The sequence below is a fragment of the Sphaerodactylus townsendi genome, linkage group LG07 (assembly GCF_021028975.2).
Source record: "Sphaerodactylus townsendi isolate TG3544 linkage group LG07, MPM_Stown_v2.3, whole genome shotgun sequence".
Lineage (NCBI taxonomy): Eukaryota > Metazoa > Chordata > Lepidosauria > Squamata > Sphaerodactylidae > Sphaerodactylus > Sphaerodactylus townsendi.
This window is the reverse complement of record NC_059431.1, coordinates 29,989,026-30,014,027: the sequence shown is the minus strand read 5'-3', so window position 1 is coordinate 30,014,027 and position 25,002 is coordinate 29,989,026. Positions and strand designations below refer to the sequence as shown.

At 41.8% G+C, this 25,002-nt stretch overlaps 1 protein-coding gene across 6 annotated transcripts in view; it reads left to right on the top strand.

Annotated features, from left to right (window-relative positions):
- PDE4D (phosphodiesterase 4D) overlaps positions 1-11,771 on the top strand; it is a 565,399-nt gene extending 553,628 nt beyond the window's left edge. For all 6 annotated transcript variants that reach the window (XM_048504158.1, XM_048504156.1, XM_048504160.1 and 3 more), the window contains 4 exons: positions 5,904-6,058; positions 6,564-6,686; positions 7,205-7,387; positions 8,014-11,771. In XM_048504158.1, the coding sequence (XP_048360115.1) occupies positions 5,904-6,058; positions 6,564-6,686; positions 7,205-7,387; positions 8,014-8,445 (893 nt within the window). In that variant the 3' untranslated portion in view covers positions 8,446-11,771. The remainder of the gene's footprint in view (positions 1-5,903; positions 6,059-6,563; positions 6,687-7,204; positions 7,388-8,013) is intronic.
- Positions 11,772-25,002: the final 13,231 nt, after the last annotated feature.

The window sequence follows — 25,002 nt, the reverse complement described above, 5'->3', positions numbered from 1 at the left end:
TTTCTGGCCTTAAAGGGCTGGCAAGGTGAATAAAAAATTAAAGCATTGGTAATAAAATCATAGAATCAAACCATCATAGAATCAAACCATAGAATCAAACCTCTTTCAAAACTCGCCTCATTTACCCAACTTTAAAAAGAGTTAAGTACAGAGTTAAAGTATATATAAGATAATTTTTAAAAACATACAAAGCATAAAACATTGGTGATGAAAGAGCAATCCTTGAAGGAATGCCAGATGAAACAAAAAAGTCTTGCTGATGGAAGATGGGGACAGATGAATCTATCTGGAGGGAGAGTTTCAGAGCTTTGGTGCCATGATCAAGAAGGCCCTCTCCAATTTTGCCTCCCACCTAACCTCAGAAGGCAGGGGCACCCAAAGAAGGGCCTCCTAAGATGAGTGTAATGGTTGTGCAAGTTCATAAGGGATTAGTCAGTCCTTCAGAGGGCTCTGTTTTTGCATTAGCCCAATTGGGCCTGACACCTAGTCTTTAGAAAGGATGCGTCGATTTCCAGAGGTGCCCAGATTTCAGTTGGAGAAATTCTGCTCTAGATAGCACTTGTGAAATGGGCTCAGCTTTCATTTCAAAAAAATGGGCTCAATTCATATGGAACTCCAACAGATTTTGAGTCAAATAACACCACCATTTGTGGAGGCTGGCAGTTTCTTGAAACGAAATAGCAAGTCAGCCACTGTGATACAGGGTTCTCTTGCAATGCAGTCTATTGAGTCCCCAATATAGAAGAAGAAAAATTGGTATCGTACCACACTTTTCTCTATTTTTAAAGTGTCTATAAGTGGCTTGCAATCCCCTCCCCACAACCGGCACCATGAAAGTCGGTGGGGCTGAGCGAGTATATACTCCATTTTCAGGTTTATCACCACAGTGAGGACAATGGCCTTCTGTTGCCGCTGGTCCTGAGCACCTGGTCTGCTAAGGCATTTGCAATCTCAGATCAAGGAGGATCAAGATTGGTAGCCATAGATCGACTTCTCCTTTGTAACTTTGTCCAAGCTCCATAACTTTGTCCAATCCCCTTTTAAATATATTAATCTCTTCTGGTGAACTTGAATACTCTGGTCTCCTTCAAAGCTGCCGTACAGAACAGCCTGGTTGAACGAGGAAATTCCAGATTTCAGACTGTTTTGTTCCCCCAAGCTGTTTGATTCATCTCAACCAAAACCTTATCTGGATCTATTTTTGTGTGCTTTAATAGCCCTTGGGCTACCTTCTAGTGAAATGCAATTTGGTGATTCATCTGGAAGGAGGAGGGGTGGGAATGTCAGAGATCTCCAAGCTGTGCTATGATACTAAATGCACCTCTACAACCCCCACAGGAACAAAAGCTGAACACAGAATGTCACGAAAAATGCTAAATGGTTGAAAATGAGGGTGATGTAACCAACCTCTTCCTTGCAGTACTTCACAGTATCATTGCTTTTATGATAGAAGCGTGATGGCACATAATGTACAAAATGCCAGAACAATTTAGTTAACTGAGGACTTATGACTTTTGGAAATCCTTTTTGTTCTCTTCTAGAGTATTGTTTGTTTGTATTTATCTTGTGTGTTGATGAATTCAAAACTACTGATGTAGGAAAACCCTTGATATTTTCAGTTACTAATTCAAATCTTGTGTGACTGAGAAAAGCAGATGGGTGTTCTCAATTTAGTTATAAACTTTGGTGCAGATGTTGGTGACTTTGTTTCAATGCAAAACACATCTGGCTGGAGCGGAAAAGCATGCTTTAGCCACGTAAGCAAACCTGTAGCTCCTAAACTTGTGTTTGGCTTCTAATGATAATGTAAGGGCAGCAGGGATTTGCAGGGGTGACCTGGCAGGTGAAGTGTTACTTAACCCTTTCCTTACATGCTGGTTCAACCCTGCAGATTGTTTTGACCTGTTTCTGCCCTTCTCTCCCAGTGTTTCAGTATGGAAATAAGCCCAATGGTGGAGAGCCATGCCAGGAGAAGTATAAATGCACATGCCACACACAAAAATCTTTCCATTGATTATCCCCAGCCAGTGCCATTCACATGTTCAGCCCCCATATTTATGCTGCCTTGGCATAGCCATGTCTGGGAACCCACAATTTCCAACATAATTGTAGTTGTGCATCTCAGTGGCTGTTAGAAGGCTGAGGGTTGCATGGTGATGGAATCTGAGCAACTCCTGTTTTCCACCAGGGTTTGAACAGCCTGAAGGGTTGTTACCAGGATGGCATGCTCCAAGCAGATCAATCTGCACTAGACTTTGGTGGCGGATTAGCTATGGCTGCATCTGGGTCACTAGTTGGACAGCTGTGGCTGAATCACACTGGACTGAGTTGGGCTGAGAACAAACAAGGAGGAGAATTATATCTCTCACGTCATGGTGGTAAATGTGGGAGTTGTGCATCCTGCAGCAGAGCTCCTGAGTCTTGCTGACTTGTCAGGTAGATGCTTAAGATGAGCAATGTGAACATCTGCCCTTCCGTGACAATGTTATAAGGCTTTTGGCGGGGTTTCCGAGCTGTGTGGCCATGGTCTGGTGGGTCTGCGTGGCCATGGCCTGGTGGATCTCGAAGGAAAGCCTTTGACAATACATTATAAGGTTTTATTCTTGCAGGAACTGCAACTTAGGATGACAGATATATATCAGCAAGGGTTGAGCTGAGCTTTGCATTTTCCGTCAGCTAGATGCAAATATGCAGAGACTAGTGGTGGTGAGGATTTTGCCCTTACTCAGGTTAGTTTTTAGAAACATGTACTTGACACTTATCTCAGATTTTGACAGTACAAGGCAGTGCCCTGCAATATTCTATTGTTTTATGATAGACAGAGGTGGCAGCTAGTTCTTGAAGTTATTTGACCAAAAGACAAGACTCTCAAATTGTGTGTCAAAATGCTTCATGTGACTGCGGGCGGAGCTCACCTTTCATTTGATGTCAGGGTTGAACTTTCTTCTTTGACTCCCTTTCATGCTGCAAGTGGTGCAAGTGGATTTAGAGCTGGGGAATATGACCAGAGAATTGGAAGCACATCGAGCTGAAAGCAGCCCCCTAAAATTCATTTGTCCAGACCTGCTGGTCTTAGCATGCAGCTGTTCCCAGTGATCTCCTTTGGATTCACTCACAGAACAGATGGCTGATGCTCAGTTGGGTGGGGATATCAAAAGCACAGTTGGTTTCAGAAGAAGGGGCGGCGGTGATGGGGGGGAGGTTATTTCAGAAAGTTTCAGAACCGGCAGAAAAGTTTGAGCTAACTCAGTGTTTCCAGTAACCTATATGGAGAGAGAGAGAGAGAGAGAGTAGCGAAGAGGTCATTACCAGCCTTGGGAAGTCTCCTTTTGCAACACAGTATGAACAGCTCACTTAATTGGTATAAAAGTCATCTTACATATTCTGTAAAAGTGATATGCAGTTTGCCACATCACGACAACTGGATAATGATTAGAAGTGCATCTCTCATGCTCCCATCAGCATCAAGAATAATTCTTAAAAATACAGAAGACTAAAAGCTTTTTGTGAATTAGTCATTCATTGTGGGAAGCTTCTTTTCTAAAGAAAAATACATTTTTTTTGTTTTGTTGCACGTCCAAATCTATCCAATGCAATTATGATGTTATTTGGCAAACATGGTCTTTCTCCTCCCTGTTCTGTGTTTCCCATGTGCCTTTGGAGGAAAGGAGCAAAAGAGGAATTTTTGGCTCACATGTTTGGTACAGGAGATTGCAGGAGTGTACACAATAAGGCTTCTGCAAGCTTGAGTACAGGAGCTTTTGCATGAAGACCTTTTTGAGCCACAGGGATTTTTATGAGTGAACTGAAAAAAAAAATAAGTTGCAGCACAAAAATAGCTAGCTGTTGGATGTAGGAACTGTAATAAACAGAAATTACTGTCAGCAAATGACAAGTGCCATTACATATAAACTGTTTTGTTTCTCATAAAAGAGATATTTATATCAAAAGGCATCCAGGAAGATTTGAAAATCTCTGTGTTTGCTTACATGCAACTGATGGCCTCAATAGGCAATCATTTTGTTTCCTACTAAAGTTATTCTAAAATGATGTACCGATTTTTTGGTCATATATCGATTGATTGGAACATGGACTTCCCTTTGTAGATATTTCATAGGCGCAGCAAAGAAATTCTCTCTGAAGTATTTACTGAGCAGTGATTAGCTATGTACATACTTCAGGGCAGGTTCTCAAAAGACCCACTGAACGTACCCTCTTCTCTTAAATGCCCAGTCTGTAATGGACAGTCAGTTGGAGGAACTGTATGAAAAAACAGATCACAAGCCAGTGAAAGGATGAAACACTAGGGAAGGAATTACCAGCATAGGTTAAAAAAGAATTAGTTATAGTGCTGTTGCTAGATCCTCAAACGTGCCTGTTCCTGGCTGTGCCACTCAACTGTCAGTTCCAAAAGTGGGGAGAGGGAAACCTTCGCTCCCATCTGACAGGATGTATTCACAAGGAAGTATGCTTGGCAAATATTTTCTAATGTGTTTGCAGATTTACTTGTGCTATACAGAGACAGTGTCTCCCTTTTAGAGTGGGGAATTCGCGGAAGCAGACTCTTGGCTGGGTAAAAGGTTGGGCAAGCTCAGGGTCTTGGTAGCCTGTGTTTATGAAAATCAGCTTTTGCAAGAAATTTTTCAGGAGAATGAATAAAGTTTAACAGTTTTGTTTAGGGATAATGGGGGTACACAAGCACCGAATAATCACAACAGCAGAACACACAATCCTAGGATAATAGCAGTGTTGAGTGGATGGGTCTGGAATAAATGAGGGAATTAGGAAGTAAGGGTTACAGTCATCTGATCGTGGAGTGGAGTGTTCTGATGAACAGAGCTGAGTGGCCTGTGCTTATCTCTGGCAGAGGAACAATGCATTGTGGAACAATATAGACAGAGAAGTGACCAGAGATATTGAACAATGGCTATTGGGAGAAAGGGCTTCTTCTACAGAAGAAGGGAATCTCAGGGTTATGCAGAGCAGCCCTTAATCTCATAGGACAAAGAGAGGTCCTGCCTTTCTGGGGAAAGACAAGAAACAGATATAAACCTTAATTGTTGAGTCAATAATTTAATAGTTGAGACATTATCTTGATAGGCCAAGCTTGGGAATGCCTGAAAGGGGGAAGGTAGTTGATGGAATTACAGCTGTAGAACTATGCAAATAAGGTGGTCACTAGAGAGATTAGTCAGACAAAGAAGGATTGGGTTAATGCAACACTGGCCAGGAACACCTGAGGCAAACACGTTAACAAGCTCTTTGTCTGTGCAGGGGTGTTCAGACCAGGGCTGGAGATGGGAATGCTCTCTGGGGCAGTGTCATTGTGCTTTATTAATCCCTTTAGGAAGTGTGTGATATTGGTTCTTTGCATGGCAGATATGGGGGAGGGCATGTCCAGGCAGGTTTTTCTGTATCCTTGGGATACACTCATCCAGTGTAGAGAATGGACTCCCCATTTTGGCACTTCACCGCTGGGTACCCCAAAAGGTTGGCAGAATGAGTAGAGACACTGCTGACTTAAAAGCAGGGTTCCCCAACCCACCGTGCTTTGGTCTGGTAGCAGCCTTGTCAGCAAATTGTTTGACATTGATTAGCTTTAATTTGCTATTGTTTTACTTGGTGCTCACGAAAGCCTTTTTTCTAGGGACAGGAGCTGGCGGTTGTAGTTGGAGGAAGGTTTATTAGTAAATTGTTCTATGCAGCATAACCCAACACTGTTTTGTTTTTTCATTTGACACACACCTGCCTCAGGAGACTCTATCCTTTGTTGCGCTGTGCTGTTAAAATTGGAACTATAAATTTTACTTTTTGGATATCTGACCAATGTGATGAGTTGGAAATAACTTGCAGGGGAAGGGCCACAGATTTTCTCAACGTTTTGTCTTGTAACCTTCTTGCAGACTCTGAACTCGCCTTGATGTACAATGATTCGTCGGTCCTGGAAAACCATCATTTAGCTGTGGGATTCAAGTTGCTTCAGGAGGAGAACTGTGACATTTTCCAGAATTTGACAAAAAAGCAGAAGCAGTCTCTGAGGAAAATGGTTATTGACATTGTAAGTTACCATCTAAACCTTCTTTTAAAAAAAAATAAAAGCAAATTCTAAATGCCATGTAGTCCAACTTTGCAAATACAAACTGTAGACATTTTTTTTAGCGTGCTTGGTATAGTGCTTAAAATCCCAAAATAGAACACAGAGTGGGCTGTTTCAGAAACATTGTGGTTTATTCTCTTTTAACGAGGCAGCTGCAGATTCTTGGCAGGTTAATCTTGGGGTGATTTGCGTGGACATGCATTTCCTTAGCATCTTGAATTGGTGTTGGGGAGCAATCTTGCACAATTTGGACTTTCCATTATAAATATCTGTTCTTAGGTTGTGTGGCACACTTAGTGACCATCTGTTGTGACCTCACAAAACTTTGTACAGCATGCATCTCTAGATTCTAGATATTTTAGCATGTCTGCTGCTTCTGTCTACACCACATTCTAACTCCCCACTGTGGTAAACCTAGTTGACAGAGGTAGTGACCCCCTCCCATTGCTTTCTCTCTGCCTCTAAGGTGCTGGCGACAGATATGTCTAAACATATGAACCTGCTAGCTGATCTGAAGACGATGGTTGAAACAAAGAAAGTAACCAGCTCTGGAGTTCTGCTTCTTGATAACTATTCAGACAGAATCCAGGTAAGATTCCACAAACTTGAATTCCTCTGTTGTTCTTGTAATATATCTTTCTGTAACATATCTAGGCTACATGCATTTCCTACAATTAATAGCTATCTGTTCTGAATAACATGTATGTACAATTACTGTGTCTTGCATGAACAGAACACTCTGCCACTGACTGGATTATTTTCCTAAGGTTAAGCTCAGCCAAGTTGGTGTTACCTTGATTAATTTTGCTATAGCCTAACTTCCACATTGCTTTGAAACTGATCAGTCTTGCACTTGCAACATTTTTGGACTTTTAATAAAGGCAGAAGCTACAGATGTGAGATATCGGCGAGGCTATTAATGTCAGTGTGAAAAACAACACCCCACATCTGTTCAGTACAAACCTTGCACCACATGTATTTTCGAGATGTTGTTTTCACAACTGCCAAATGTGCAAATAGAAGAAAGGGACTTTGTCTCCACTGGAATGACACCAGCGATTCTCTGGAGAGAAATTTATACATTTATATATATATTGTCTATTTTAGGTGCTACAAAATATGGTACACTGTGCAGATCTGAGCAATCCGACCAAGCCGCTCCAGCTATATCGCCAATGGACAGATAGAATAATGGAAGAATTCTTTCGTCAGGGAGATCGAGAGAGAGAAAGGGGCATGGAGATTAGCCCCATGTGCGACAAGCACAACGCGTCAGTAGAAAAATCACAGGTAATACCCTTAATATAAAGAGGAATTAGATCATTTTATTTATTTACTTCATTCATAGCCTAGCTTTATAAGCATCAGAGGCATATTTAGGAAAAATGGAGCCAGGAGACAAAATCTGAATCCCCCCCCACTCCCCCCTCCACTCCCCACAGGCACCCAGGTCTACTGCCTGGAACCCGTGCTGGCATTCAGGTCTACTGCTTGGAGCTGGGGTCCAGGTCTACCGCCCAAAGCTGGTGCCGGCGCCCAGGTCTATGTGCGCCCGAGGACATAGGTTACCCCATGTTCCCATAGGCAGTACACCCCTGATAAGCATTTATAGATAACTTGACACTCAAGGCATGGAATAATGGCATGGAACATGGCTCATGTATTCCTTTAAAAATGAGTGAAAGAAAGGTACTAAGAAGAATTTTAAAAGTGTTAAACTGTAAATTAATAAGCATTTTTGTGGGAATTGATTGTTTCCATTGCAGTGACATTCAGTTGCATAGAATTTAGTAGAGAGGATGGTTATACGATGGCTCAGTTAACTTGGTTTTCCAATCAGCTAATTTTATTAGACAAATTGATAACATCTTTCATTCTTTGGAATAATACCTTCTTCTTATTTTGCATTCCAACAGGTGGGATTTATAGATTACATTGTTCATCCTCTCTGGGAGACCTGGGCAGACCTTGTACATCCAGATGCCCAGGACATCTTAGACACCTTGGAGGACAATCGTGAATGGTACCAGAGCACAATCCCTCAGAGTCCTTCTCCTGCCCCAGATGACCAAGAGGAGGGCAGGCAGGGCCAAACAGACAAATTCCAGTTTGAACTAACACTGGAGGAAGATGGTGAATCAGACACAGAAAAAGACAGTGGCAGTCAAGTTGAAGAAGATACCAGCTGTAGTGACTCCAAAACACTTTGCACCCAAGACTCAGAATCCACAGAAATTCCACTGGATGAACAAGTTGGGGAGGAAGTGGTAGAGGAGGAGGAGGAGGAAGAGGAGGAGGAAAATCAGACAGAACCTTGTATGCTAGAAGAACGTTCTCCTGATACGTAACAGTGCAGCAGCTTTGTAGCTCTCTTTGTTGGTCCTCCTCTCTTCTCTTTTTTAAAAATAGAAAATGGTTTCCAAAGTGCATGTCACATGGCACAACCATGGTCACGCCTCACTGTCATCGGCCAGAGATGTTTGTTGATCAAAAACTGACCTTGATTACTCAGTTTGGCACTCAGGAATATTGTAACCAGAATTGTTCATCTCCATGGCATCAGAACACAACGGAGAACACCTACAAAGAACAGTTTAAATAAAAGAGTTCCACTTGGCAGATGCAATTAGAGCGAGTGTCTACTCCGAGCTGTTTTCAAGAAGAGTAAAGGCTGGCCCACAGCTAGTGTTTGGTTTTCTTTTTGTGTTTGCTTTTAATTTCACGAGAGAGGCAATTAGTAGCAATCATCATCAGAATTTAAAGAAAGTAGTCAGCGAGTGAATCGAGGTTTCTAGTGGAAAATAAATGCACTCAAATAATGGGACACAACATGAATCTGTTATTACCAGTAGGAAGATAAAGCTGTGGAAATGGCATACTTTTCTAAATTCAAGTCTTCCTGACACATGACTGAAAAAAAAAAGTGTAGCTCAGTGGGTTGCACTGACGCCTGCATTTTGTATAATATGTAAAACGGAAATCTTTTTTGTAGAGTTTACTTTTATTATTAAATGTATTGAGATATTATATTTAAAAAGAATGCAGCACCCTCAGAGCGCCATCTGCCACTGATTCTTTTTTTCCCTCCCCAAAGAGTAACTTGCAAGTTTTCAGTACAAATATGTGCTACACTGGATTAACCAAGTTTTATATTTGTTTGCACTTAGATCTTTCGTAGCAATTCTTTCACCTGTTCTAGAATGACCCATTGCCGTCTAGACCAATGACAACATCCATCAACCGTTCATTTTCATTTTTCTCCCCACCCTCCAGTGCAAATGTTAGAAGCTTCCTTTTACTTCCTTTTAATGTTGGCATTATTTTCTGGCTTTTTAAAATTGTAATTTTCCAAGAGCAGCAATACAAAATCTGCATTGAGTTCTTTCTCCACCAGAGGTGGCTGAGACCTGCAGGACCCTGCCTTTACTGCTTTGGGCTTTCTCTGCTCAACCAAAAATGAGCTTTCTGAAATCTAGCCGACCACTACGACAGCATCTTCCCCAAATTTGGGTTGCATTCCCTGGGAGGGTAGGTGGGTGGAGCCCTAGGGTTTCAGCACTCGGTTCCTTACATTAGATGCAATAGAGCCCACATTCTGGAAGGTGAGGACAGGAACAGGAGTAGATGGGATCTTGTAACAGCTTCCAAAGACTAAACTTGGTTCACAATTCTTCATCATGAAAAGTTGGGGAACTCTATCCATTAGGATCAGGATTTGCAAAACTGTGGCCAGTATGAGTGTGAGTGTGTCTTGGTGTAAATGCAAATCTATCACTAGTGAAGTTGTTCCTATTCCCATGAGGCCATATTTAGTTGTGCACGAGACATCATGAATGGTCAGTTTCAAGGACTTGTTTTGCTAGCAATTAAATTCGAACGTGGGTTTTTTAAAGTTCTGTGACAACATTTCATTGCAGACTGCACTTATAGTTAGGACAGGTATGTGTGGGGTTACTGATTTGTCTGTCTCAGACTGACTCCCAGCAGTCCCAGACCCTCTTTTTGCTCCCTTACGTGTGTTTTGGCCCGCAGACGTTATATTTAAAAAATCAGTTAAGATCTTTTAAAGTCCAGCTTCATAGCTCTTGATCATGATTTTCTGAGTATCTTTATTTTTTTTTGTATTTTACTAATATCAACCATAGTGCTATGAGAAGGATCCAGCCAATGAATTTGGGAAAAGAAAAAAATGGAGTAATTATGGTTATGTGTCCAGGAGCAGATGTACAGGGGGGACAGGGAGAGAAGCCCATTGCCCAACATAACTGACAGATCCAGAGAAATGTACACCAAATAAGGCATAAGCCCCAGTCCATCACAAAATTAGCTGCAGATACCGCCACTAATGTCATTAGGTTAGAGTTGTCTTAACTCTGCGTTGGGTTGTTGCTTTATTGTGCAACTACTGCTATAGGTGGAGCTGAAAACTGGTACAAGACTACAATGCAGGTGCATCTCTGTGTTGAGGGACATGGGGTATCCTCAACCAACCGTACCATAGTTGCAATGTGCAGCTTGCACTGCCACGCACATGGCTGTGCGTCATAAATCCCATTGGATCTGCAGCTCAGTGTGGAACATTTGTTTGTCCACGTATACAAACATAGATCAGTGACCTACATACATATGGAACAGCTCTTCTGCACATACAAGTGCTGATAGTGCAAACGAGCACTATTCCATTGGGTTTAAATAGTGAGACCAAATGAATGTTTTGACACAACGGAACAGAAATAGAATTTAATTTTGCTGAATCGGGAAAAATTCCCGCCTTGATAAGTGATCGGCTTTTTAATTAAAGAAACTGATCATTTCAGATGTTTTGATTTTTTTAACATGCATTTTAATGTGTCCACTGTACCTTTTAATGACTTTTGTGGTGGAAGAGTAGCTGAAGATGTGAATGAAAATTTCACTGTGTCACCATCCACATAGACTCATGTCCTCCCTTTGCTATTTTAACATTGTTCAGTCCCCAAGAGTGCCTGGAATCTTAATGAAAAAAGCAATATCAATTCCAAAAAAAAAAAATCAATATGGACCTGGAAGGGTATTTTATCTGCACTAAAGTCTTAATCCTATGAGCTGGGGAGCATTTTTGCTTGAGCCAGCAAGAAGATATGGAGCTCTGGCCCCACGCACTAAGTTTAAGCATGGGGATCTCCTTGCTCTAATGGGATTTTTCATATGCTTAAATTTTAAAGACTGGTGGATCTGATTAAATGTGCTTACCACCTCATAAGGTTAAACTTTCATAACAAAAATGGACATGTTAAAAAAATATAACCATACTGTATAAAATATACCCATACACATGGACAATCAAGTAGTAGAAAACACAATAAGTTTTAGAGCCAGGGATTGAATGCACTGTACAATCTTTCATTTTTGTTTTGCCAAAGTGTGCTTTAGCATTGCGCACTGCTTTACAATAATACTGTCGAAAAGTGACTTTACGTGTTTTCTGTATTTTTTTTTTTTTTTGGTCATAAGAAAAAATGCAGTGGATTGAGTACTGTATTGGGGTGGGGGAATAACAGCAAATGGAACCTGAGTTTGCGTCTAACACTACACTTCAGTAGGATGTTGTGGGTTTTCCAGGTTGTATGTCTGTGTTCCAGCACTGTTTTCTCCTGACGTTTCTCTTGTATCTGTGGCTGGCATCTTCAGAGGATGATGCAAGCCACAGATCCAGGCGAAATGTCAGGAGAAAATACTACTGGAACACGGCCACACAACCCAGAAAACCCACAACATCCTAGTGATTCTGGCTGTGAAAGCCTTTGACAATACTATACTTTAGCTTGCAAGTTACTGTACTCAGTTTATTCTGTGTTTGTTTCCTTTTAATTTCTGGTTTTGTCATTTTTATTTTTTTTAGAATCGTGATCGGACAATATAGGTAGAACAAATCACATTCAAAAGTTTTTTTTAAAAAAACTTGAATGAAATGAACTTTACAGAAAGCTTTTGACATTTCTTTTTAAAAAATGCATTTATTTATTTATTTTATTTGTGCCATGCATATTTTTTTCTCACCAAATGACCTTACTTGTAATAAGTCTTGTTTGTCTCTGTTTACAACCATGTATTTATTGTAATGTATATACTGTAATGTTAATTGTAAATTATAAGTTCTTATTATAACATCATCCTTGCTGGGGTGGTGTTGCTATATTTGGAAACTCTTGGTGAGAGAATTAATATTGTGTATACATTAATCCCCTTGTACATTCTTCCCCCACCCTGTAATATATCCTGTATCACCTTAGAGCTTGTTTATGGAAGAGTTGAGAAAAAAAAACTATTAAAAATAGATATATAAATTAAAAGCTGCAGGTCTTTGGTCCCAGGGCTGTGCCTTAACTTTAAACAATATTTTCTTCTGCTTTGCTGCATTGGAAGGAGAAGTCATTGTGGAACACGGGCTGGGCATATCTCCACCATCCTTTATGGTTCTTTTGAGAGACTAACTTAGGACACCCCCCACCCACAATTCCAGCAGTCTTTTATCCAAGCTCCCTTTGAAAATTCAAATGTGTACATTCTTGGACATCAGCACCCCTGCTTGATGGGGGAAATTTCTTCCCCATCTCAAAAGGTCTCTTGAGGGAGCCAAAATCCATTCTCTCTTAAACTCAGTCACCATTTAATCCAACAAAAGTGAGTATAATTAATTCAGGGGGATCTTGTGCTCCAGCAGGTGAATTCACATTCATTTTCAATGCTGGAAATGTTTTGCGTCTGTTTTCCTTATTTCTGCAATTGTCCCTCATAAAGTTCCCTCATTTCCTGTAGAAAATAGTGGTGTCAATCAAGTCTTTTCCTCCTCCAACACTAATTAGTGGTTCAAGCAGCCAAGATATGCTTCTGTACAGTAGTATCTATGGATATGTGTGTGTAGCATAGGTGCAGAGAATGAGCATAATCCTTTAGATCATAGGTGTCAAACTCGCGGCCCTCCAGATGTTATGGACTACAGTTCCCATCATGTGCTGGCAGGGGGTGATGGGAACCGTAGTCCATAACATCTGGAGGGCCGCGAGTTTGACACCGGTGCTTTAGATCTTGGAACACTACCATTCTTTTTTCTTCTTGTAGTGACCTAAATGGTGTCTTGCAGCAATTCTCGATCATGCCATTTTGTAGTGACAGATACCTCGCTACCATTCCATCCCTGCCCAGCCCTTGTAGCCATGTGACTGTTCAGTGAAAGGAGAAATTCTTTTTCAAGGAAAACCGGAGCCTCCTTTGTTTGACACAAACTGTAGATTATAGCAGCCCTGGCCCAAAGGAATATTCTTGCTTTTGTTTTAAACAGTATAAAAGGGACACTATAACAACAGGATTACTGAACAATATTTTATGTTGTTTTCAGTTTTGTTTTGTTTCCTTTGGGTATGTCTTCAGAGTGGCAAATTGTGTGAACATTGCAAATAATTCAACAGTTTCTTAGCCTCTCTTTCAGCCTATGGGATAGTACTGTACGTCAATACCTTCATATGAAATTTTTATATGCAATGGAAAAGCATGGGTTGATTCTGCCTAGATACTGTACTTGACCATCTTTTTGCAAATAAATTTATCTTACACTACAGTCTCTTTTCTGTAATAAGGTCTCTGTTTTTAAGGTCTGATCTAAGGTCTGATCTAAGAGAACAAACCCTGTTTAATGGTTATGTCTAAAAAGCTACTGTGTGGTATCTCATTTAAAGCAGGAAGTTGTGGCATTCCTTCTTGTTTTATGAATTCTATATATATTTCTTCGTTGATGAAACTTGAGATGGTGTGCATAGGTTTCCTAGGTAGTCCCTGACCTAGTACATAGTAGGATTTCTTCCCCAAGAGTGGGTTCCCTATTGTCATATGCTGTCAGAGTGTATTTAAAGGAGAAAGCTAGTCCATTTTTTTAAAAAAAAAATGGTTATAGGGATAATTGAGCAATTTCTACCCAAAATAGGGAAAATGGCAGACTTTAATGCTGCACTGCAGCAAAACAGAAATTAGTTACACAAGACATTTGTTAAGATGACACATTACAGGCTCACAGGTAATGGTATAGAATTGTATTTTATGATATCCGTTTTATGGCACATCAGCACTGCCTTCCCAATGTACAAACCGCTGAATGTGTACGTTTCTGCTTCATAATGTGCACATGTGTGTGAGTCTCCAAACAAGCCAATTCTGAGAACCCTCAATTTTCTGCAGGCCGGGCTTTCATCTATGCTGGTTTTCAAGCCATGCGCCCGAGCGGGGGCGGGAGTGCTGGTTCTGAAATGCATCATGAGTAGCTGCTGTAGTTCAGCTCCAGAGAACAGTTGACAATGTTGTAAGAGGAACATGCACGACAACTGCAAGGCCCAATATTTATTTATTTATTTATGTGTATTTTTAGCAGGCACTTTATCACTATGACTAGATGGCAGTCCTGTGTGAATGAATTCCTCTGCAACATGCCCAATTAATTTGAAGCATATTCCCAGGGGGAAGAACCCGCTACTAAGTTGTCTTGCGGACTTGAAACTGGCATTGGGCAGTCTAATGCTTCTTCTTCAAGGGGAACAAACTGAAACCATCAGCCTGCCAAAAGCACAGCCAATCCCTGCTTGGGATGTAGCTTCATATGTTACAGAATTTTGCACAATTCTGCATCAGTGTTCTGCCCACAACTGAGATCATCCTACTTGACTGTATTTTTCACAGAAAGCCTGACAATAGTTAAATAGATTCACAATGAAGCTATAATCCACAAAGTTCAAAATAACATGGTAGTTATAGATGTTGTTGGCTGCACAGATTATCTGGTGACTTGTATACAAATATTTTCCTCCCTCTGTCCCCATTACCTTTTTGGTAGATAGCATCCCACTTCTATACACATTGAGAAAGCCAGGACTGGACCCTCAGCTCCTTTAGAGATGGGGAAGAGGCTCCCCACAGGAAAGTGCGTTGGGCTATTGTTACTGTTACCAGACTACTGTTACTACAGAAAAATCTAAAGCAACAGCAGCCAAGAGCAAAAACCTACAGTTGCTGCTCAACTGGGGCAGGCCCCATGAGCCCCCATCTTGTAACTGTGCCATCGCTACACTCTCTAGCCTTTGAAACTTAATGCCCAGGTCTACAAATGCTATTAAAGCAATGTGGGAACACACTTGGACAACATTAAACAAAAATTATAATCACAAGTGTCATAGGATCTGAACAACAGCTCCTTATAAATAAAATATACAGTGAATGGTACAGTCAAGTGTGTGTGTGTGTGTGTGTGTGTGTGTGTGTGTGTGTGTGTGTGTGTGTGTGTGTGTGTGTGTGTGTGTGTGTGTGTAAAAAATGGCGACAGGAAGTGGGGGTGGCTACCGCAGGGTCCATCAGTTGACATGGAAAAATGTGACTTTTTACCTACAGCGTACTGTAGGTACTGAAAGATAAAGCTGAAAAGGAAACAAAAACTGGACTTCTTTGGTCGTTTCCCCACTTACCTCGACCAAAGGTTGCTGTGCGCTACTCCCAGCGCGCGTCATTTCTGGCTCGCTCCCGGGCTTCCCCACAACCCCGGGCTTCAGGCTCTGCATGGGGTCATCAAAAGGCGCCGTTTCGAGGAGAGCCAGGAATGATGCACGTTGAGGGGGCACGAAAGCGGCAGCATCGGGGCAGCTGCGTTGTCGCCGCCTCTGTAGTGGGGAGTGCCGGGGGACCCTGCACTACTTGGGGAGAGTAGCGCACAGCAGCAGGTAAGTGGGGAAACGACTTCTGTTAGGTCACCCGGAGGTAATTCCTACTTTCTTGCAGAAGTTGTGCCTACTTTGCTTAAATTAGTTGGCTAAGCCATAAGGCATTTTAGCAGATTACATCCCTCCTCTCTTTGTACAGGTGGATAAAACTCATCATAATATATCTTTGTGTTGGTAGGTATACATAATTAGCAGATACCAATAAAGACCCAGATACTTTATATAAAAGTTTACTAGCTAAAAAGGTAGAGTAATATGGAGATAAACAACTAACACCATACCACATTGTTCCATATTCCCAGTTGTCTCAGCACATGGTTATCTTAGTGATCATCTGTCTAAGAACAAAGAAACCAGGTTAGCTTTATAACTTCTGGTATATGTGCACACAGACATGTAAACGATGGCTATTGAAACTGGCCAGAGGTAATCAATAGGTCGACTCATTAGAATGTGACCTCAACATCCTGTTTACACATAAACAGATAGTTAACTCTTTCATAACTGGTTGTGGCAGATACTTGCAAATACCAACATTCTGTTTCATTCTGATTATTGTTGAAAGAAACAGTTAATGCATTTGATAGTTCACGGAGGCCCATGCAGTTTAAGGGTTAATCATCATCCATCCTCATTCAAAAAGTCAGGGAGGAGGAAGTTTACTTGAGAAATAGCAATGTGTTTTCTGAGAGGACTCAAAGGTCTTTATTTTCCATGAATGGGAACATTTGAAGGCAAAGTTCAAACACGGCACATTTTCAATTACTTCCACACGTGATAGCACCCAGCCAAGGACACTTGCCAGGTTAGCACTACACCTTTTCAGGCACGTGCTGCTGCGAGCCTGTCTTCTGTAATATGATCATGCTTATTCCTCCCCCGCCCAAGGGACTCAGAAGCCATTTAACACAAAACCAAGAAATCAGTGCAGATTTGAGCATCTCGTGGTGATGTGCTGTCCCACTAACTCTGTGTCATTCTGAATCAGCATCACATTAGCCATTTTCATCCTCTGCACAAACAAGACTCGACAAAAGCGTGCCTTATTCACATGCCTTTGCTGTGTATGAATGAAGCATCATTCAGCCGTTTCTGAAAGTAGAATTAACTGATGCTCAAACTGAATGGGTCCAGGATTTCGGCTTCCTGCCTGCTTTCCAGACCCTGCGCCTTCCCATTAACAGTGAATGACGCAACTCTCAGTGTTGTTAGGAAGATTCCAGTGGCAATTCATAAAGGATGAAAACAGGCACTTGGGTTTATGAAAGAATGGTTCTACATTCACGGGTATTTTCTGAATGAACACGCAGAATGGCTTAAGAAGTAGTCAATGGCTGCATCTCTTTGAGGATTTTGAATGTTATGAATGATCAGAAGGATTTCCATGACCAACACTCCCTTTTCAAGCTGAGCTGGTTAACAGGGCTCGATGTACTTTGGGCAATTGCTGCAATTTGTTTAAAGATCTATCAGTGCTAACTATTGCATCTGCTAAAATCTGATCAGAATCAGACAGCTTTGGGAGGGTGTGGAAAATTGATCCAAGTCACATCCTCCGACTGAAGCAGCCCTTTGTGATAATATTTGGAAGAGGCTGTCTGGCATCCATAGCTGCTCTGGTTCCTCTCACTGAGCCAGTTCATAAACATGCTCGAGATATAAAAATCCTCCTAAGTGAGGTGGGAAGAAAGCTACCAGAGGACATTTCCACATGGCCTTCAAGCTCCTCTGAGCCTCAGTCAGAAGGCTTACCCTTTTAAGAGTCCTGTAAGAATCCACTGATGGAGGCACTGAAAGACTAACTGGGTGACAAGCAAAGCAGACATCACAGCACCAAAATGGTAAACCTGCAATGCCTGAGATTACTGTGAGTAGAGATCCTTAGTTGGTGGGCTGTTTAATGGTGCCCTACCACAGTGCTCTACCACTCAAGTTCTACCTCGCCCAAATAATTTTTCTTCCTCTAAAGTGTGTGTGTGTGGTATCACTGTCATTTAACTTAAATACCCACAGATTCTGCCCCCCTCCAAACACTGCAGAACAGCAGAGATGGTTTGCATTTCCTCCATGACATTTCTCCAGTGGGGACCTATAGCCTCTCAGCAAACATATAGACAGCTTCTTTCTTCCCTTCTCAAATTGCAGGGAGTTTCACAAGCATCCCTATCTCTGAGAAAAGGATGGGGCTTTGTTGCTCTAGGGACTTGAGTTGGATGCTCACTGAATGGTTGGCATACACCTCTTTGTCAGGGAAGCCAGGTTAGAACTGTCTGTTTGAACCATCTTAAAAATAGGGAAATGTGAATGAACCCATTCACTTTATTGTGCAGAGCTGTGCAGTAAAATTGTAATATAGATTGTAATATAAACATAAATGTAATATTACACTGTAGTATGATTGTGATAAACCCGATTGTAATAAAACATAACTATAATAAAATATAATATTAGATTGTAATATAAACATGTGATTGGATTAGATTGTAATATAAACATAATAATAATAATAATAAGAATTGGATTTATATCCCCCCTTTCTCTCTTATAGGAGACTCAAAGGGGCTGACAAACTCCTGTGAGGTGGGTGGGGCTGAGAGAGCTCCGAAAAGCTGTGACTAGCCCAAGGTCACCCAAGCTGGTGTGTGTTGGAGTGTACGGGCTAATCTGGATTCCCTAGATAAGCCTCCAAAGCTCAGGCGGCAGAGCGGGGAATCAAACATGGTTCCTCCAGGTTAGAGCACACCTGCTCTTAACCACTACGCCACTGCTGCTCCTATATAAATAAATAAATGTGTGTGTGAGCCCAAAATAAATCAGGGAGGGCGGGGTATTAAATCAAATTTAAAAAGAAGAAACCAGATTCTTGGGCTATGCTGATCAGACAGAAACAGCACAGGAATCAGTGAATCACTGCTAACCCCTATTTCCAAACACTCCAATAATGAAAGGGTTGGAGCTTTTGCGAATGTCTTTTGGTTCATACATAAACATGAAACTAAAAGAGATCTAATAATAGCAGGGAAGCTACGCAAACAGCAGGAATTTGCAAGGAGCAATTATCCCACTAGCAGAGTTAAAGGTAATAATTCCTGCTCCATAAAAGCTGAACAGAACTACTACCATCCAGGTCTGTGCATGGCCATTAAAAATCTAACAGAATATGTGCTGATAAACATGTATTTAGAATTCAATCTATACTATAACATGCATGGAAAAACTGTTTTTCTCTTGGTGTGAAGTATGCACATGCACTAAAAATGTGAAAAGTAGGGTTTAAAGAAGCATTTCAGAATGATGGCACTTCTTTGAAGCTCCTTGATATGACAGTTAACCTTCTAGATACCAGTTATGGGGGTATTTTACAGGTATATGAGAAACTGTACAGGGATGTCAGACCATACTCTCTGTTTAGCAAAGTGCCTGTCTTCTGGAGCTTTTGAGAAACATCAGAAAAGGCTATGGGCTCAGCAAGTTAGCATGTTACATTTTCCTGTTTGAGTATTTATGATATGCAGAGAGAAATGGCAAGAAGGACCAGTCCATGCACAACAGCATGCAATATGGCAGAAGATGAGGGTGGGGGAGCACATCTCTTGGATGGTCCTCATATCTGTACATAGCTGAGGATCATAATCTCCTCAGCCTTTGAAGAGATCCTGGGACACACTTCTCAGAACCAGACCGCGAACACAGTGGGACATCCTCATCCCCAACACTTTCTTTGACATTTAAAAAGCAGCTGTTGCAGGAAATGTCTTGGATCAGGGCTACTCCACTGGTGGGAAGGAGTCTTTGACTCTCTCTCTCCATTGCTACTTTCCTAGTACAAATTAGTTGCCAGCACAAATTAGGGAAAATAATAACTGTTTAAGGGTTGGTGCATCTGATTTAAATTCAGCTCCATTGCATCTCCTTCTTTAATGTTAAAATATATTATGGAAGATCCAAACCTGAAATTTGACCCTCAAACTGTGCAGGGCATTCTTCTGAGCGGGGGTGGGGGTGGGGGTGGTGGATTAGGAGATTCTGTCATGTTAGATTCCTCCAGTCTATGTCTAGGCCACACCCAACCCTTGATTTGAAACTGTTAACAGATCTGAACCATTCTGGCATGCCTCATCCTTAGCATGATTTTCTCTCTGTCTTGCTTCCTATTCATAGGAAGCTGGAACACATTCTGTTAGAGCAGTACCAGGATCCTTGGAATTTCTTGCTGCTTGAGCAAAGTGGGATGCATGCAACAGTAGTACTCATCACAGTCCTTTTTCATACATTTGCATTCTTATGTGCAAAGGAAAGATACATATAAATGGCATTCCTATAGAAGGTAGCTAGAAAACTCAGAAATCTGGTCACTTGGACAAACAGAGGAATATGACATTAAACGTTTCTTATCCCCAGTGACATTTGTAAGACAAAAGTTAACCGAAATTCATTGTGAATAAAATATTTTCATCCAGCCATTTGGAACTTGGCTGTAAAAGTCCAAATCATAGTATCCAATGTGAAAATTAGACATTTTCAAGACTGGTGATAAGTCTACCAAAGGCTACTAGCCACACCAGTTAAAAATGGAATCTCCATGGTCAGAGGTAATTAATCCCTGGAAAAAAACGTCAGGAATGTTTACCACCTTTATAGCCTGTTTCAGACTTAGTCGTATCTGGCTGGCTACTGGAAAAGAGATGCTGGACTGATGGACTTTGGTCTCATCCAGCATGGCTATTCACATGTTACTTTGAGCTATTGATTAATAGTTTGATCAATAGCTTTTAAAATTCAACGGTGCCCAAAGAACTTCATGATCACATAACAGCCATAAGCACAGCAAGTCAATCCATTCTGGGGCATTTCCGGTGCTGTAAATATTGAATGGAAGGGCATTCAGCACAGAAATGGTATCTGCCATGGCCATGCAAGGCAGAACCAAGAACACATTACAGGAAATGTGAACTCAGAGGGCTTGACTGGCCAATATACTTTGTTTATCATATTCTTTGAATGAGTGCTTGGTAGAACGTAAACCCCTCCCTTTCACATTAAAGTATGTTTCACAAGCCTGATTTTGAAAGAGTCGTTTTGATAGCAGGTAGCAAGAGCAAGTGTTCATGTTGGTACGCAAATGCCAGGAATGAGTACTACATTTTCCAAGATATTAGAAAGCAGGTTTTTTTGCCACTTGCAGCAGGTTTTATTAAATTACTGGCTTTTGGCATCTTGTCTCAGGTGGCCTTAAATCGAGAGAGTTCTGCTCAGTGAATTTTTCTGCCTCTGCTCAGTTTTGCACATGGCAGCAGGGTCACTGCACACTTTCACTGCAGGATGACTTCTGGTAGGACTCCCAATCATAATTTTCCACAAATAGATTACAGACACATGTTTCCGTCCCTCCCCACAAGTATGTTTAGATTAGAAGATGACACTTCTCCTGGGTGCTTAGGGCTGGTGGGGGTGGGGAGGGGGGGAGAATTCAACCACAAACGTTATGACTTTACCTCGATGGCTGCTTTTACACCTTAAAAATTACAATGAGAGATCCCATCACATATATTCCATGTTTCATCTACTAGCACCCTTAAGACATGAATTCAAATCTGAATTTGGACGTTTAAAAATGTTACAAGAGCCTTCAGTGTGAATGAAGTAATGAAGTAATTTTGTTTGGGCACTTGAACAGGCACGGGGGTGGGGGGGCGTGAAAATGGTCTGGCTGTGCCATGGGACCTTGTGCCATTTTTAAGAGGCTGAATTCAGCTGTAAAATGGCATCACTGTCCACAGGCTGGGCATGTGGAAGCTGTACTGTCTAGTTTGTCTCTTAATTGTACCAAGTTCAGCAAGTCTTACCTTCAAGTGAACGCCCATAGGATTACAGTCTCAGGAAGTCTTTCCCTCCCTCAAGGTTCCAATATGAGATCTCTGTAATAGTATGGAAATTTGTATCTTCAATTATTGCACAGAGGAATATTGCAACAAAACAGCTTTTCTTGGTACAGTTTGACAAACTGGATCTACCAAACTCCAGGTATCAAAGAGTAGAAGGTGAACACATTCCAAACATTAAATCATGCATTTCGACTTAAAGATGTATTTTCTTAAAGCAAAGAATGCCTTTGAGGTCACCTTCTCTCCTTCATATTGTAAGCACAGAACTTGTGGGGAGGGACAGGGAAATTATTTTATATTAAGCCAGTCAATGCCTTTTACATCTCTGTGCTGACAACCATAAGCTGCGAAGCAGGAGATCACGTTTAAGGTTTTCGGAGGAAAAATCATGTAGGCCTTAATCAAGCTTTCTGAAAAAGATTCTGGTAAAAATACAGCTTAAAGTCATTGCACAGAATCATAAAAAAAAGTGTCTATGACCCTTTCCCCACTTACCTTAAGCCCCGCGCTACTCTCCTAAAGTAGCGCGGGGTCCAGCTGCACTCCCCACTTCAGGGGCGGCGAGAAAGCAGCTGCCCCAACGCTGCCTCTCTCGCACCCCCTCAGCGCGCGTAATTCCTGGCGCCTTTTCAAATGGCGCCTTTTGATGACCCCCGCAGAGCGTGGGGTTGTGGGGAAGCCGGGGCGCGCGCCAGGAATTGCGCGCACTGTGAATTGCTAAGTGGGGAAAGGGCCTTTGTTAAGAGAAAGCATTCAATGTTCCTGTATTCCAGAAAAAGATACTTTTATGCTTGTGTGCAAAACAAAGCTCATGAAAATAATATCTTCAACTAAAGCATATCTAAAAGCACAGACCCAGAAATTAGAAAATAGAAATAAAGCATTTAAACATTTCAGCTAAAACATACTTATATGTAACTTAAGCAAGTCTTTTTGAAGACATTTTTAATATTAAAAATTCTTGCTTAAAAATATAGCAAAGGCACTTTGCTTTCTAAACAGCCCTATTGTTTCTTTCCACATTCCAAAGAAAAGATACTTTCACTTAGCAACTAGCTAAAAAAGTCTGTGTGTAAGAAGAGAACTGGTCAGCAGAATTAAAGCAAAGTGTGAGTCAAGCCATGTGAGAAACCATATTCTTAAGAATGCTATCTAACAATGTATCGCCATGATTAACAATGATGAGAATATTGAAAGCAGGATTTGGCTTTGCAACATTTATGGTGCATCAGCTGTTTTTATTCTATAAGAACTGAGACATTTGTATAATCAGTGCGATTCCTCTGATTCTAAAACAGACCCTCTGTGGGTTTGGAATAAAAATTATTTAATTATTCCTTGTCGGCTCAAGCTTATTAGCTAACTTTTATTAAACACATTACCCCGTTAGTAACAATATCATTAAAATCAGCAGAGGGTGTTTTCTTACTGAGCCTCTGTGTGCCAAGGAACTGTGAGGATGTTCTCATTTGTTGCCCCATAAACATGGAACTCTGTTTTCCTAGAAGTCAATTGAAGTCTGAACTTGTTTAGGATACATGACGAACAGGATAAATCCCACCCCTCTCTAAGAGTGACCAATGACAGCTGACAAAATGTTAGGAAGAGTCAGTTGGAAAACAGCAGCTGGGAGCAACAGTTAAGGGCAGTTGGGGAGTGAAAAGAGGGGCCGTGAATCAGCACGGCCGCAGTTGCTGCCTGGGAAGGGCAGGAGGAAGCCCCTGGAATCTGCCGTAGTAAGGGCGGATGGGGACCTCCCAGCCATGCCCCTTGAGGGCAGGCGTGACGTCACCAGGGGGAGGCCAGCCAGAGCCTACAAAAAACCGGGCCGGCCTTTGTGCTGACCACATGCCCTGCCAACAACTTGTCCGTCCGCCCACTCACTCACCCACCTGCCCGCCCACCTCTCCTCTTTATGCTTTGGTGATGTGTTAATGCATACTTCTTTGTCATAGCCATTACATGGTTTGGCACGTGGGAATTGATTTGAGGGGCTGAGGGAGGGAAGCTAGGGAGTCCCCCCCCCCATTTTGGTATGGAATGCTACAGCAAGAGGCCAACCGCACAGCTGAGCACCACAGCGGAGCTCAAGGAACTCCGTGGCTGTGGCAAGGGCATCTGTTCAGTCACCAGGGCGGTGAGAAGAGCAGCTTGCCCGGGAGGCACCCCCTGAGGAGGGGCTGCCCAGTGTTACAAATCAGATCAAAATCCCATGCTGCACCTCATGCTTCTTATGCACAATAAATGGTTGGCTATGGCCAAGTAATTTACCCCAGTCAGGAGTGTGGTGTAGTTATTGGGTCAAGGGGCTCTGAGAAGGGGTGGTCCCATCCTCGGGCAGCAAAAGGAAAAGAGGCAGTTGGACTGTGGGAAACTGTGGAGAAGAGAAGCTTAGATTGGGCTGCAGAAAGTCAATTTGTAACCCAAGGTCCCAATTCCTGGAATAAGTGAAACCGCTGCAACTGCCACCTTACTTCTTCAATATTATGTTAGTACCATAAATAAAATTTAACTTCTAGTTTTATTTAACCCTATGGGCTGTATGTCTCAGGGAAAGAAACACATATACATTAATATCTCCATCTATATATGTATTATAGGATATGAACAAATAGTAGCAGTGTGTAATCGGAACAGTGTTTGAGCCCCAATCCCAATAACTCTGAGTGAGGGCATGCTACTAACGATGGCTGGGCTATCCTGTGTGCTGATGTCTCTGAGCCCCTTCTGCACATGCAGAATAATGCACTTTCAATCCACTTTCAATGCCCTTTGCAGCTGGATTTTACTGTGCAGAACAGCAAAATCCACTTGCAAATAATTGTGAAAGTGGATTGAAAGGGCATTATTCTGCATGCGCAGAAGGGGCCTGAGTAACAAAAAGAGGACCTGGGAGGGGAAATGGTCAAGGTTCTGTGTACCATGTGATTCCTGAGCTACCTGTGACTCAGCATGTAGAGAAAGGGGGTTTGCTGAGGGCGATAAGCATTCTGTGTGAATGGAGAAGGGGCATCGCAGTATACTTGCCGGAAATAGCCACAACATTTGCCTCTTTGTGAATTCAAGAACACATACTAAGCAGAGAACTTCAACTGAGCGTTTTGTTTTCCGTTGTGTGTTTTGTTTGAAATATATTTTGCTTTAAATGTGTTACCCACTGCTGGCCTTCTGGTAGGAGGCAAGTTAGCAACTGAGCTGACTGAAGGAAAAGGAAAACTGAAACGGATCCAAATCTGAAGGGGAGCCCATATGGTAAACCACGTTGCCATGTGTTCCCTGCCCA